Source organism: Apostichopus japonicus, chromosome 19, assembly GCF_037975245.1.
Source record: "Apostichopus japonicus isolate 1M-3 chromosome 19, ASM3797524v1, whole genome shotgun sequence".
Classification (NCBI taxonomy): domain Eukaryota; kingdom Metazoa; phylum Echinodermata; class Holothuroidea; order Aspidochirotida; family Stichopodidae; genus Apostichopus; species Apostichopus japonicus.
This window is the reverse complement of record NC_092579.1, coordinates 28,379,656-28,396,270: the sequence shown is the minus strand read 5'-3', so window position 1 is coordinate 28,396,270 and position 16,615 is coordinate 28,379,656. Positions and strand designations below refer to the sequence as shown.

Below are 16,615 nucleotides of genomic sequence, written 5' to 3'. Positions count from 1 at the left end.
TGTTGTTAGACAGATTAAGGTCAGGACTTAACGTGATGTAAGTTAGTTCAAAATAAAATAAAACCGTTAGCAAACTGCTTAAATCCACTAGAGAGCCTGTATAAAAGAATGTGTAAAAGTAAGTTGGCCTGACGTTTCGATCCTAGCAGGATTTCTTCAAAGGCTAAATGACAAGTAACAGTTACAGAAGGGACAAAAACACGCACAGAATACAGACTGGTTAATGAGCATGGTGAACACAAAGAGATAGATGTAAGGGGATTAGTAGATATGTAAGTTACTTGAGTAAATAATAAACTTTTCAATTCTGAATCATAAGGTTCCTTTCAGATGTTAACTACCAGGTCTTGATGGCACTTTTGCATCCTGAAATATCTTGGCACTAGAATGTTATGGACTCTTGTTAGTTCCCAGTTAATCTGGAAATGTGAATGCAGAATGGGCAGGAATGATGATTATTCACCTACAAAGCAGTTCTTGGACATAAAAGAGTGATACAGCAGTATACTTCTAAGTCAGTATTGGCACAGACAGTTGTTTCCAATTGATATCATTAGCATGCAGAAATGACAAACTCTTTGCAATAAGCATTTTAGTTTAACTTCACAGATCACCACAGAGTAATTTAGTGTTCAAATTCTGTGTGGCACTTTGGAGGTAATCCCTGAACTGTGTCTCATATGCTATTGTTGGTGTGTACAAAAAAAAGTAGCATTCCAATTCTTATACTTTGGGAAAAAATATTTTCGATCACTTTTAATCTTACACCTGTACTGTAGTTATCTAGGGTTCGAATGCAGAACATATTTACTGGATTGTTCGGAATCGAAACCTCCCCAGAGTACTTGAAAATAGTCTTTCTCTCAAATGAAACTATTGCAATTGAAAGATCTCCAGATTCATCCCAAAATGAAGATTTGTTGGATCAATAAACTTTGGATAATTTTCAAACTCCCTCCATATATAATCCTCAGACCATATACATGAAGAAACTTTTGCAAATGTCATTATTAACCTTTGGCAAACTATGCGGATATTTATATCCTGAAGTTTGCGGAAGTAAATATGCCCTATTCCTATCCATCCATCACCAAACTATTTTAACAGATAGTAACATTCATCGCGGCGATCCTTCATTTGTAAAGTGATACCCGACGCCCATAGTTTGGAATGAGTTCAGCAACCCTTTAGGTTCACGGAGCCTCCTTTTATTTGAAAAGAGCATATTAAAAGTCTCGAGATTATTGGGCAAGCTTAATGAAAGAATTCCCCTCAGATGCAAAAAGTATTTGTCAAAACAAAGCATTAATGTCTGCTATAAGTGTTAAAATAAAGAGCTTTTAGATCATAAAATTGGGTAAAATTATCCACCAGTGAGTAATCTGCTACTTTTCATTAAAATCCGTAAATGAACTGTGAGGATGAGATGCTTTAAAGTGAATATTGCTCTTTAATGTCAGTAGTTTTTTGCCGTCGACAACATTTGAGATAAATTTCCTTTTTGTGGCGCACTCAGAGTGAACAGATTCATAGTAACAGTAATGCTTTTCACTTTTTATCGATTTTGTTTAAATGTGAAATTGTTATCATGAATATTTAATAGACAAAAGAAGATCCTGGTGCGGCATCAACAAATTATGTGAATGTGGTTGAAATTGAGTTTTTTCTTTTGTTTGTTAATAAATTTACACTTATTTTCATCCTGAAGGGGAATGGTCTTTTAAGTTCTTTTTGCATAATTTGGATGATGCTACTGTATGCTTTGACCTAGCCACATATTCCAAATAAGACAATAAAAACAAAGTAAAATTGTTTGAAGAACAAAGACCGTGTTACATCATAGACTAATTATTGTTATTTTATCTCTTTATATGCTAACTGAGTCAAAAGAAAAAACCAGGGAGAGAAATTATAACTAATAACCATATTTTCAACAATATTTTCAACCATACAGTATCTTAAGTTAGCAAGACTATAATGAAATTTTCAACATTTATATTTCTTCTACACTGTTCTACCTACATGTGTCAGTTTCATCTTGTATCAGTCTGAGAAGATATCCCCTTTAAGAGAGAAAACTCTTTGCTACAAAACTCATTCATTATTACGACTCAAATAGGTTGACAAAAAACTACTGTAACACTTTTCTGCTTTGCCCATTGGGCTAATGTAAGGGGATCTTAGCTTATGTCCATGTACTTACAAAACTGGGAGGATTCCCAGGGCAAGTAATAAAACTGATCTCAAAGAGGAAAATGTGGCCAGTTTTGACCAATATTCTCAATTGCTAGCTGGAGGTCTTGGAGGGGGGCAGTTATAAATGTTGTACAGATATATTTCATCTTGCTAGTGGGTATTGGCAAAACTATGTACATCTACTTGTGTATGAAAGTGTATATGACCCCTATCACATCCCTACAAATATGGACCAAAAGAAACAGCAAAAGTGTTGATAAATACTTTGAACATATAGAATACTGTCAAAGGAAACTCAAGCTAGTTTTAAAGTTCCCCAACTGGTTACAGTACTGTACAGTACATATGCCACCGAGTACAAACCAAACTGTGTGCTAGTGTTTAAATATGAGTTGTCTTATTTTATGCAGTAATGATCCGTTATGTCAAGTACAGACAAGAATAGAAACATACTTCAAACATATTTTCAAGGACCTTCAAAAGTAATAAAAATGTCATAAACCAGACACACAGGCCACCAAAAGGAAAACAAATTTCAAGAGTTTCGTAAGAACAGGAAGACAAAACAAGAGTAGGGTATCACTTCAAAGTTTAATCTAGTGATGTGAGAATCTCAGGAACGTGCTTAGTATTTGCTTTGGGCGTTTCATGTTATTGGTAAAAAAAAAAAAATTATGCCTGAAAATTGATCCATAGCTTTGGTTTTCCAGACTCAGTTATTGGGGCTAGAACTAAAATTGTAAATGGGCCCCATTTACTGCTGTTAAAGGGTAGCAATGCTATTGCTGCTAATATGCTAAATGGAACGAAACAGAATCAAAGTTCTTAACAGACCAGTTGTCTTCTTCTTTTCAGTTCTTTATTACCTCATAGTCATAATTCATAATGTTTTGTCGCACCTAAATGTTTTTATAGGTAAACAAATAATAATTAAAATAAAACAATAAAACTTTTCGTTTGACTGATCAGAGAGGAACATAGAGTACTTCAAGCATCGTGGGATAATCTGCATGCTTTGTATCAGCAGTGAACTTAAAGCAAACAGATGTGATGTCATTTACTGTATGCCTACTGATTTGAGGAAGGCTATTCTTTTGTATTGTTTGCACTCTGTCTTTCTTTTTCAGCTTCAATTGCATGCACAGTTCCAACTTATATACTTAAAGAGGGGATTTGGAGAAAGGAAAAATAGTTTACAAAGACAAACTAATGGTAACAGTTTAGATTTCCTATGCTACTCTCTGAAGGAACATCAGTTTTCTAAAATTGCTTCAATCTCCCAACTTTTCACACAACATGTAATTGTTCATGCACTTCAAGGTCCAGACTAAATGTATCTTTAGAATTACTCTATTATGATTAAATAGATATTCTGGTGTCTGAGATTGATTGTTTATTTACTACAAATCTTAGCTGGTACTTTTCTGTATGTATAGGTCAAAACCACATCCTCATAACATTTTGTATGGCAAAGATATGAATTTTTCAAATTTGCTCATATTTTGTGAATTTTTGCATATGGCAACAGTTGAATGAATGACGTCACAGCATTTTGGCTGAAAATGTTTTTTTTCCTTTATTATATTTAACTTATCTACACACAGAGTAAAAAACACACTTCAACAAGAAAGTGGCATTCTTGATCAAATTCCAAATGTATCAAGTTTCAAGTATGTATTAACAAAAAGAATATACATGTAATAGGAAAGTAAAGCCTTTGCAGAACATTTGCGGCTGTGACATGTCACAGACCACCTATCAAAGTACTGTGATTCATTGCAGGGAAGAATGGTGGCTTTAACCAGCCAGAATAGCTTTCATTTGAATCAATCCTATCTTAAAGTTAGGGACAAGATGTTAAGATGGGATAAATTCAGTCAACAGTGGAATATGTTTGTTTTCTAATTAAACTTACTGTATCAACTCCATTAGGAAGACAGAACATGATAAAAGATGACCCAAAGTGATTTATACCACAACTTCTTTCTTGTTGTGAGTTCACAACTTTTTTTTTTTTTTAATGTTTTGATCATGTCAAATGATTTATCTGTGAACGTGGGCGACAAACTATTCCCCACTGCCAGAGAATAAATATATTGTTTCGACTTTCTGAAGATATGGTTGTTTGATATGAATTTTGGAGTGTCAATCGAGCAAAAAGTGATGGATACAATTGACGCGTATTGATTTTATCGCTGTGGAAGCACATATAGTCATGAATCATACATGAGTGCACTGATTATGCATAATGATAACATTAGTACAGTAATGTTATTCCCTAGCTAATGTAAAGAGGGCTGACTAAAACAAGTGTACAGTAAATGATATGCAAAGTTCCCACGCAGTCTGGAAACGGAAAAAGTTTGGAAAATATAGGTAAAAAACAAAAAACCTCTGCCCTGAGTTTGGAAAGTCATTGAATGTAAGAGTTAAGTCTGGAAAAAAGGTCAAAAATCTAAATTCTTATTATCATGAAGTAGTTATGAATGGGTTATTTTTTCCAGCAATTTTTTTTTTCTCCATAGAAATTTAGGATACATGTTACAGTATAATTTGTAATTTTCCGTGCAATTTGACGAAAGGTTTTTATAGCATACCAGAGGGTAAAAATGTTAAGCCTAAAATACTGTGGTAGCCATGCAGTATCCTTTGTGACTTCATTAGTGTGTGGGTTTCATAATAAACCCTACAACATGTTTCGGTCTTGAAAAAGTCTGGAACTTGGTTGAAAAGAGTGAGAATCTGGTTAATAAAAAGAGTCAATAGGGCTCTCTGGCGTTTCCATAAAGGGGGATGTCATAGCGGTCCTAATGCACTTGATCTACAATGTTTAATCTCTGAGTAAAAGTAACAGGATCGCTCACCAGCATACGACCACCTTGGGTAGACTTGGATACAGTGGGCCTAGGGATGAAGGGTTATATCCAAGATTACTACATAGCTGAATGTTCCACTTGTGTGGTTTACCCCCATTGAAAAAAGTGATTTAGAAAGTTAAAGTTGTTAAAGCAGAAAGTTAAAGCAGAAAGATTAAAAAAAAGTGTTGTAAAATATTTCATTTTGAATAATTACAAACGAATTTGTCTTTAAACTAGTGAGACTACAGCTTGTCATTTTTCGCAGAACTAGATGGGACCGATGTGACAGCGCCCTCTGTTGATTTTGGATGTGGGGTCATGTCGAGTGTATTTGGCAGATGATATTGAAGACTGATTATAGACATCGTAGGACAAACATTGGAAAGTTCCGATATTGATAATAAAAATAATAATAATAATAATGGTGATTTATAACACGCACATATGCAACCCGGAAGGGTGCTCAAGGTGGGGGAGGGAAAAAGAGAAAAGAAAGCAATTTTAACATGAATGAACAATAAAGCATTAATGGTTAACATTGATGAATTCATGCTTGACGAATAAGATGGGTTTTCAGAAGTGTTTTGATGTTCAAGTTTTTGATGTTCAAGTATTGAACCATCCCTTTAATCACCTCTTATGATTTGCCCTGAAAATAATCCTACAAATGTTAAGGCTGGTGCTGCTGCGTGTCAGAAATGTCTTGAAGAGTTTATATCACAGAATAATGAGGTTCACTGACACGTTAACATGTTTGAAAGCAAAGTAGAGACTACACTGAATCTGGTCTGAGTAATTTGGCCTCTGCTTGAGGGGATTCTGGGCAATTGTCTTAGATACTGTACTTCACGTTCTTGATCAACGCAAATATCTGAAAGAAATCCCACCTCAAAGTCTTCATTTCGCTTTAATCACATCCAATTTTGATATAATGATGTATACTGCAAGTGGTTTCATTTACGATTCCGGCTGCAAAATTGTCATTATTTTGTCCGATCAGTTTTCTCAGTTTATCTTAATTTCACCTGCTAGAGCCTTATCCTGAGAAATGTGGCCAAAATTTGAGTTAACTAGATTCACTGTCCAATCTAGCAGCAGCTGCCCCTCCTCTGCAATTGGTTAACCCCTCAATTTAAATATAAAGAGTACAACCATTTGGCTGTGGCAAAATGGCAAAACTTCACTTTGGGTTTAATGTTGTATTAATGGACAATTTGTATCCCCATCAATTGAATGTAATATGTTATATAGTCATGATAATTGAAAACCTTTCAAATTATTTCATTGCTTATACCGTTTACAACTTTGTAAGACCATAAAAGTAAGAGAATACATTCTTTCAGGTTCCCGTAACTAATATTTCTAATAATGGCAAGGTGATGCACCAGAGATCCGGTTCTGAAATGAGTCTCAGAGAAGTTGGTCTAAGTGTACTGTACGTGTTGTAGTCATTTAGAGCAAATTGCTACCATATCTTGCATATATCTAGTACTGTAGTGCTGGGGTCATCATAGAATAACTAAATTTGTTCAAGGATATACAAGCCCAACCATCATCTTAAGATTAAATATTAGCTTGAATTTTTTCCTGTGATGTTTCCAAAGTTGGAATGGACACTTAAACTATGTCAGCATTTGATTCAGTGAAGTCAGTTTTCAGTTTGTAGCATGCAGTAGTCCTTCTTGTCAGTCATCTTCCCTCCTACATAAATGTCCTTTCTCTTTACTTTGTCTTTACCTTTCCTTCAACTCCCCATGGATGTTTCCCTTGACATTTTGAATACTGGGCTGTCTACATCAGCATTATATTGACTTGTGAGGTTATTTACTATCTTCTCTTTCCTACCCCTCCCCACCTGCCTTCGTTCCTCCCTCCTTCCTTCCCTGGTATCTTTCTTCCCTTTCCTCCTTCCCTTTCTGCCTCCCTTGAATGTCCTTGCATTATTTATTCTACTCCTTGTAATCTCTGCTGCTTCTACGTACTTGCAAGAATTATTTGAAAGTCCCATTCCAAATGGCCATTCTTCACTTGAAACTTTCAAGTTTGAATACTTTGGTCTAAACATGATTTAACAGGAACACATACAGTAATTGTTTGCCTAGCTCCCTCTATTTTCAATTAGTTCATTAGTTTTGGGATATTGACGTTGTCTACAGAACGGAGGAGAGGGGATTTAGTAGGGAGGTAGGGATGGAAGAAGATGAGAAGTCACAAGGGAATCCTTCCCTTTTTGGTTTCAATGATAATCATAACCTCTGCATTCATGATGGCGTGTGTGTGTGTGTGCTTTTGTATAGCTTGTTGTGTTCTTTGTTTTAAAAAATTGATATTAGATCATTTTTCACAATATTGATGACCTGAGGTCGACTGATTCACAACTTTTAATAAACTTAAATATTAACTTTGATGAATAACTTTTCTTTACTGTATTTAAAACAAAATCACCAAAATTTCAGTTGTAATATCTTTTAAGGACTTTATTTCTTCCCTTTAATACCTATCACCTCATATCATTTGCATTCTAGTTTTTATTATTCCTTATGCAAAAGTGCTACGGTTGTGACAGGTAAGTTTGTTGAGCACTCCTAAATCTTCAAACACAGTAGATTGCAGTTCTTCTACACTATGGACCATTCAGTATACTGTACATCACATTCAGAACATATCAGACACTAAACTGAATGTGACGTGTGTATTTTAAGTGTCAGACTGTTTTTTAACTAATCAACTGATCTTGACAAAAGAACTTTAGGCAGCTTTTGCAATCACATATAAGTCTATACCCACCCCCAGATGTAAATTCTCAAATAAATTTACAGAAGTGTCACTGCATGTTAGACATCGCTAAATGCTTCAGTAATTTATTACCAAATAAACGATTGCTCTCTGAAATCAAGGATGGACATTTTGCATAGTTAGAAATTTAATAATGTTTGGAGGAAAACAGATCTTAATGTTTGTAAATGGCCCTGTAATCTCTTTGAACCAGAGAGGAGTTCATTCCTACTTTTTTTTTCTTTCTCTTTTGACTTCACTAAATTAGGAAAGAGCTTTGATAAAAATAACTTGAAGAAAAAAAATCACAATGCAATACTGTAGCTGTTCTAAGCCATATAATCTTACATGAGTAATGTGCCAGAAAATGTCATATAACTAATAGACATTAAGAACAAACCTTATAGATACAATTTCTGCATCATTATTAAACCCATTTATGCTAGAAAGTAAAAAAATCGTCACTCACACTCAAAATTCAATAAACCTTCTACTGTCACTTCCTGAGCTATTTATGCTTATGTTGATTTATTTCATTATTTTGGAGGGGGAGGGGGAGAGGGAGTGGGAGGGGGAGGGGGTGGGGGTGGGATTAACAAGTGGTAAAAAAAAATTTGTGTGTAGAATTTTTCAATCAGGTTCCAACTTCTTCTAAGAATCCAACCAGGAGCCGTTCCTCAAGTAACTTGTCAATAATCAACACCATCCTGTCAATGGGGTTTAACGAATTCCTTCAAGCACCCACTTGTATTCCTTCCCATTACACCCATTGTGAGACCTTACCAATCAATAAGGCTTACTGAGTATGAATCCTCATGCGTTTCATACTGTAGAGGTTAACAAATGTTATCACCAAGACACCTGATCCTCATCTCATAGAAAATACAGTGCCTATTATAAACTCATATGTAATATTATATAGAGAACTGAGCACCTCTGCATTGGTGCCTATGTTGTGTGTTATTTAGTGCACTAATACCTGGCACAGACTGTTTGTGCTCACATTTCTGATTTGAGACCTACTAACTCTTTACCAATGTTTGCATAGTTTTAATATTTCTGTTTTTCACAACTACTGCTGTAGAACTGTTTGGGTGTTTACTGGTACTGTACTGTACCACAGTGTACTGAAGCAGGTCAAAAGATCACATAGACAGACTTTCAATCAAGGTCTTGGCTTTATGTGTGTGTGTGTGATTGTGTGTATTGTATTCATATGGAATCAAGACAGTGCAAGTTTCTCATATTTTTACATGCATAGGGGAAAGATTTGCTTGTAGCTGAACTGTTGACCAATCTACAGAGTGTGTTTACTTTTGAAAACTAATTGTGGACAGGGACAAGTAAATAGCGCTGCAGAGTCATACACAACTTTTCTGATTTCAAGCCTTTCCACGATTCTTGCCGAATGCATCTTTATCAATAAAATATTGGATTATTATTATGACTTTTGATCAGAAGTTCAGACTTGGATATATCTCTCTGCTACCTATAAGAATACTGCAGGAGTTAGTTTGAAGAAGTTACTTTTAACCGTTGCTGGTCTTAAAATCAGAGCTTAGGAAGACTCTAACTTCCAACATCATCAAAATCAGACTGAGCTGCTAACATAACCAGTCAATAAAACATCTTTATGAATCATGGTTACAAATCAATTACATACAGACTGACACGTGTGAAATCACTGTTGTTAATTTGTAACCAAAACATTTCCTTGCTACTCCGTCAAAGCTGTTTGTCTTTTGTGAGCACTGCCGTTATATATGAGTCTGTGTAAGTTCCTGTAGCCAGACAGTCAACAGGTGTAACTACTACAACGAACGCTCTACATAGCTTTGTCCAATTGGAGTATACCTCAGTACTGTAGTCATTCTGAACCAGGTCGTCTCAGGTTGCTGGTATACTTGTTGTGCATACCCAACACATTACACACACTGAAGTGAAACATTATCCCAGAAGGGAGAATCTTTACAAAGCCAATCAAGATGGTGAAGGCTGTTGACGTGATCAGCATTACAGTGCCTGTTATCTCATCACTGTTGTGCTACTATTTTGTCTCTTCCTCAGATGCCCCCTTGAGTGGCTCTCACACCGCCTTGGCCGTCCTGGTCGGTGTCGGCTCTCTGATCGGTCTGGTGTATGCCCTCTTCAACTGCGCCTGTTGTGATGAATCCAGTTTATTGGTAAGAGAGAGCTGATGAATTAAAACTGATTTTTGTTGATGATTTTGATTAGCTTCAAGTACAGTAGAATAATCTGTAAGAGTTTCAGATGCATGACTGAAGGTGATAGAAAATCACACACTTAAAATTATTGTTAACCACAATTGTTATAAATTTCTGTTAAAGTGTAGCAATAACAAGGAAAGCAATTCAAAATGATAGAGATAATCAAATTCCTACATTTGTTCAACTAGACAAGTTGGGTCATCAGCAGTGGCCACAATTTTATAGCCTCATGTGCAGTAAACTTTGTCACCCGGTAAAAGTTTTTCAAAAATACCTTTCTTGAGGATCTGATCATTCAAATTTTCTCCAGCCATATTGAGGACTGTTAATCTAGCCAAGTAAGTATCTCAGTGGGGATAAATATTTGTAGAGTGGCAGTAAACTGTTTGTTGAAATCTGATCAGTGGTGACCTGTATCTGACTTACGACCATATATGGCAGACAATTGATACTATGCATGACCTTTTAATAAAAAAAAGTTTCCTAATATATTGAGGTTACAAAATATTTATATCCAGGAGATTTATTGAACGAATTGTATAGATCTACAATATGATCTGATTAAGCCATAATTTGTTGATATCTTTCCTAACCAGTTATTATACTGTTGTCCAGCTGTATCCCTTTACCCCTCCTAGATCTCCCTTCCTCCATCCCTTCAACCCCCCTTCCCTACCCACTTTTTTTCTTTCTTCACCTATCTACTGTAACAGTTCTCCATAAATCACCACACCAATGTTCAGTTTAATTTATTGCCTTACTATGTGATTTAGTATCATGAATGTGTTAGATTGACTACAGTTCTATATAGCACTGTTAGTGCACATGTGTCTGGCGATGATGGAAAATGCTATACCCTCCGGTACAATTCATTGACATTATGGACCTGTTGATCTCAAAGGATGATCTTTGGATGTACCCAACCTAGATGTGTGCCATTTGATATCTCACAACATTGCAGCATGGGATCATAGTCCTGTATACACAAGGCATACAGTACAGTTCTTAAATATGTCAGAATTTGTCATGATTGTTATTTATGACTGTCCATGTAATAAACATTAATGTATGATGCCAATTTATGTTTATACCAGCATTGTATTTCTCAGTGTCTGAAAAGATTTGATGAACTACAGTAAAATATTCCTTTGTCTTGATTTTTTTGGTGCTTTCAAATATATACTGTACCCATTTACTGTGTGCAAGATTTCATAATTCTGTTGCATTGTAAACTTTGCATTGTTGCACCTGTCCTTTAGTGTGGTTGTCAGTTTATGAGACAATAAACAGCATTGACATCAAATTGAACCAAAGAGGGATTTTATTAGATCATGCACTGAACATTTACAGTGCACAGTTCACACACTGGGAATTAAATATACCAGCAATTTTGATAAGCCTTGAAAATTGTGATTATATTTGGGTCATTTCCTTATCATCCATCCATCCTTGGATACAGGAGTCTACGGCATAATTACTTTGAACTAGATTAAAGGTTATCGGTATTGTCCCAAAAATAAGCCAGAAAGTGGAATATTGGTCACTCATTATGACTCAAATTTAGAGAAGTATTTGATTGTAACATGCATTTTCCTCAAAGAGACCATTAATTGTCTAGTTTAGTTTGACCTGAGAAAATATTTGGATAGTCACAACTTTGAAAGTTCTAGGAAAGTGCTTTGGAAAACTTTTAGCAAGTGGTACTAAAATTTGCCATCTGAACTGATGACCATTGAGATTATTGAGGAGAGAAAAACCCTGTTAACAAACTGCATACCATCAGCAAATTGCCTGTTTAGGCAGGGAGTAATTGTTGGGGTTAGGTCCCCTTGTATAAGGTACTGTATCTATGTACAGTATATGTATAAAAGTTAGGCAGCCTGACATTTCAATTGTAGCAGGGATCTTTTTTCAGAGGCAGACTAGATTTGAAAGTAGAAATTTTGAACATTTGCATCATTGGTATACATGTACATCATTAATGCCACTATGAAGAAGTCCTTGGTCGACCATAAGTTCAAGATTGAGTGAAATCACTTATTAATTGCCACTTAGCATTAGTTTATGATCTGAATGTGTCTAGCAACGGTCATGATTTAATCAGTTGTTATCTTTTTTCAAGTCAAGTACCTCATATATTTTAGTAAAAGTTGCCAGAAACTGCCAGCCAAAGCACAAAACACTGAGTGCATTAAAAACAATTCCTTGGTTTGGATTACAAGCCAGTTCATACCAGTGTAACTCTGTACTGTAAGTTTAACACTGTACTTAGACTATTGTATGTGTAGCAGTGTAGTAGTCTAACACATGAATGGCTTTTCTGTATAGAGATATATATATCGACCACTCTAGGCACACTCAAAGTAAATGGGGCATGATGTCATGTGCTGTGTAGTGCAAATTGGTTCAAGGAAGCAATTAAGGCTTATGTTACATCGAAAATCATGTACAGTATGCACTTAGCTGTAACAGACTATATGTTTTCATGTTAATTTCTTAGAGGTTAAAAAGCACAGGGTACACACAGATAGACAGGCAGACAGATACTATATACTAATTGTGAAAGCTTATCACCCAACATCATTCTTGGCCTTCCTGGTCTTGTATGACACCAGATGATCTGTTATAGTATATGAAGAAGTCCAGCTGCACCAAACCCTTTTAGAACCAAGTGAAATTATGCACTAATTAATCCGTATCATCTTCTTTTGGAAGAAAGGAAATGTAGATCGATTGCAATTATATTAATTTTACATAGAAGTCGGTGAGTTGAGTAAAAATTCTAACAATTGGTGACCTGACACAAATAGCTGTACACACTGCCCACATGACAACCGACGTTAATACAGTTCCTCTCTCTGTGTCAGGGTGTTATGTTATATGTAATACAAGGTTAATAGTGAATTAAACACTGTCAAAAGTAGGATGCTGAGGGAGCTGCAGCATCCTGCAGCTAGGCTGCGTATAATCTATTGTCATGTGCAGCCTCATACAGTAGGCACTGCATGAGGGAGCTGCAGCATCCTACAGCCAGGCTGCGTATAATCTCTTGTCATGTGCAGCCTCATACAGTAGGCACTGCATCGGGGAGCTGCAGCATCCTGCAGTCAGGCTGCATCTAATCTATTGTCATGTGCAGCCTCATACAGTAGGCACTGCATCGGGGAGCTGCAGCATCCTGCAGCCAGGCTGCATATAATCTATTGTCATGTGCAGCCTCATACAGTAGGCACTGCATGAGGGAGCTGCAGCATCCTGCAGCCAGGCTGCGTATAATCTCTTGTGATGTGCAGCTTCATACAGTAAGCACTGCATTGGGGAGCTGCAGCATCCTGCAGCCAGGCTGCATCTAATCTATTGTCATGTGCAACCTCATACAGTAGGCACTGCATCGGGGAGCTGCAGCATCCTACAGCCAGGCTGCGTATAATCTATTGTCATGTGCAGCCTCATACAGTAGGCACTGCATGAGGGAGCTGCAGCATCCTGCAGCCAGGCTGCATCTAATCTATCGTCATGTGCAGCCTCATACAGTAGGCACTGCATCGGGGAGCTGCAGCATCCTGCAGCCAGGCTGCGTATAATCTCTTGTGATGTGCAGCTTCATACAGTAAGCACTGCATGCTGGTCTGTTAAATTATATCATCTATTTGAATACTTATTCTGAAATGATGGCACTAGACTTTGTACTGCTGCCACTGTTAATACTACTGTATGTAGTGCAGTTGGAGAGAGGTGACAGGTTATAAATAGTGACTTACCTCATGATGCATAGTTAAACCAAGAAATATTTTAATAATACTTTATTCACCTCCCTCCCCCTCCCTCCCCCTCCCTCCCCCTATAGTATACCCCAATGGAAATGGTCTGGTAAAACAGATTTAATAGTGACTAGAAGTGTATTTATTTTTTAGTACAGTAGTTGGAGAGTGATGACAAGTTAGCAATTTCCCTCATGATTCATATTCAAAGCAATAAAAATTGGAATAAGTCTCACCCCTCCCCTATAGTACATCCCACTGGATCCCAATGATCTGCAAAAAAAAAAAGGAAAAAAAAAATCAAAATTTAATAGTAAACCATGAAAACAACATTTGTACAATACATAGGACATCAGCAGGTGATATTTTTATCTCACAGACTGAGGTCAGTACAATGATAACATGTCAACTGTCTTCTACTATTGCTTGATTCATCTATGCATATATATGTGAATCTCTGGAAAGCTTTAACGGTGGAATAAATGATGAACAAATGATGTGCGGCGTGAATCATTGATGAACAGTTTCTGTTTAGTGTACAGAATCATCCCATGGTTTGTATCCAATGTATGCGTCAGTCTTAAAGGCAGTTGCGATTTTTTCCCCTCTTTTTTTCTCCTGCTTTTTGGCTTTTGAGGTAATGGTTTGTGGAATGATGAAATGTTTGACCGTTTATAGTAACAGCTCTGTACATGTATGGGAAATAAAAGACAAGCTAGCTTCATTAAAAACATGTTACATCGTCTCTGTCTTGTGTTTACGTCCATCTGCCCTTCGAAAAAGTGACCGTTGGAGAGGGATGATGGTAAACATGTTGAGGTTATTAACAGCTCATCCAATCTCGTACTGTCTAAGAACGTTCTCTTTATAGCAACAGCCTCCACTGGATGGAAGATTTATCGAGGGCATCTACTGTAAAGTTTTAGTTTGATGGTACCAGCAACTCTTTCGATCATCATAAAGTTAAGATGACCCTCAACACAGATATATGTGTGTAATTTACAGCAGTGGCGTACTTACAGTACCTGTCTTCTCCTCACTGATGCACTCTTTATTTACACAGTGTGCAATTGGTACAGCTTAGAATGTTTCATTCAATACTTTGTAACAATCAAATTACAATTTAGTCAAATTGGATAAAGGAAGAAAGTAATGTTAAACGTTTATTTTTTTTGGCATTTTTTAAAAAGTTTTATTTTTATAAATCAAACTTTGCTATAGGGTATTGAACCAAGATTATTGTATATGATGCCCAATAGTATTGGAATGGTTACCAAAGTCTATGCAAATTACTAAAAACACTAAAATGCAACATTTATGAGCTTTCAGTTATAAAGAACCAATAAGGATGGATTTGTATAAAAGATGAATAATCATTATATTTTAACATAGGTTTACCACTAGCCAGCCTCTATATGTATGTTCAGTCGCAACGCACATCTGTCAAGATTTCAACAATTTGTTTATCATGGGTTTGTGTCAATACTTGTTTACCTACTCAGAACCTCCTGTTACCCCCCATCCTCCCCCTGCCCATCTATAAATACTTGCAAATGTGTCACGCTGAATCTGTAAATAATAAGAATTTGTGGCACCTCTTACGGTCCAGAAAAAATTGACAGATTTATTCACCATGTTATGTATTTCTGTTTTTTTTCTTTGCTTTTTTGTTATATTATCCTTCTTTCTCCCTTTTTTTTTTGAAGACTGAGCAATCTAGTTCATTTGGCTTGGGTTTACTGCCTCTCGTTGCTCCAGAACAAAACTTAGATCAAAAGAGAATAGAGAAGGCCTAATAGAATTCATGCTTAGGGTATCCATTTTGGCTGATCAATCGATGCTCCTGGGCTCCGAGATATTATATTTAATTCTGTGATCCTAAAGAACATCGCACATAATCCCTTAAATCACCTCATTGAATTTTATGATGCAATACACATTTTTCTTGAGGCAATTTGGGAATGCCAGCCACTGTAGTGATTGCTGATGACAAGCGATTGTTCACCTTTGAATTAAAGAACATTTCAATACAGGCAAAAATATAACAGAAAAGAAAGAAAGAAATGGGGTAAAAGATCCATCTAGTCTAGCATGCTTCCCAATCCATTGGCTTTTTTTATCCTGCAGGGTATTAAAGTGTGCATATTTGTAGTATATTAATTTGTTTACCCATTGATGAAGAAATCTTCATGAAAATAAACGCAGTCTCGCTCAAGGGTGGTCTGTCACCATCTCCGATTGATCGACAGTGTAAAGCTTACTGATAGATAATATCTTAACTATGAGTTTGTGATTTAAAAAACATGTAAACAAACAGAATGTAAATATTTTTGCAGCCTTGAAAAATTTCCAACAATGTTTGATATTTGAGAGAAATATTTTGTTCTTTTGCTCTATAGGCCAGGCAAGTAACCTAGAGCAAGTTCAGTCCTTGGGCATGTGCGTGCAGTGGGTGCGTGTGTGTGTGTGTGTACTGGAGTATGTGAATGTGACATGCACATTGGGTTATAGACATGTGTTGTACTTGATCAGTAGCTTCCCTACAGAGTTCAGAGTTAGTTTTGTTTGTCAGTGGGGTCAAAGTTCATCTGAGGTCAGCAGATGTCTACAGTAATTTTGAAACTAAATCATATTTATCTCACAAACCATAACATTTTGAAAAGGTTTGAATGTGCAGCAAATTATGTTATTTATCTTCAAAGGTCAAAGTTCATATTTAGCACAACAGGGGTTAACACCTGGAAATCTTCAAAATATGATAATTCTCAAGAAGTAGATCCTATGGTTCCTGTTATAA

At 36.2% G+C, this 16,615-nt stretch overlaps 1 protein-coding gene across 7 annotated transcripts in view; it reads left to right on the top strand.

The window, feature by feature from the left end:
- The window catches only part of LOC139959996 (uncharacterized), an 88,100-nt gene that overhangs the window by 16,206 nt on the left and 55,279 nt on the right, over nt 1–16,615 (top strand). For all 7 annotated transcript variants that reach the window (XM_071957975.1, XM_071957979.1, XM_071957978.1 and 4 more), the window contains exon 3: nt 9,897–10,012. In XM_071957975.1, coding sequence (XP_071814076.1) covers nt 9,897–10,012 — 116 coding nt within the window. The remainder of the gene's footprint in view (nt 1–9,896; nt 10,013–16,615) is intronic.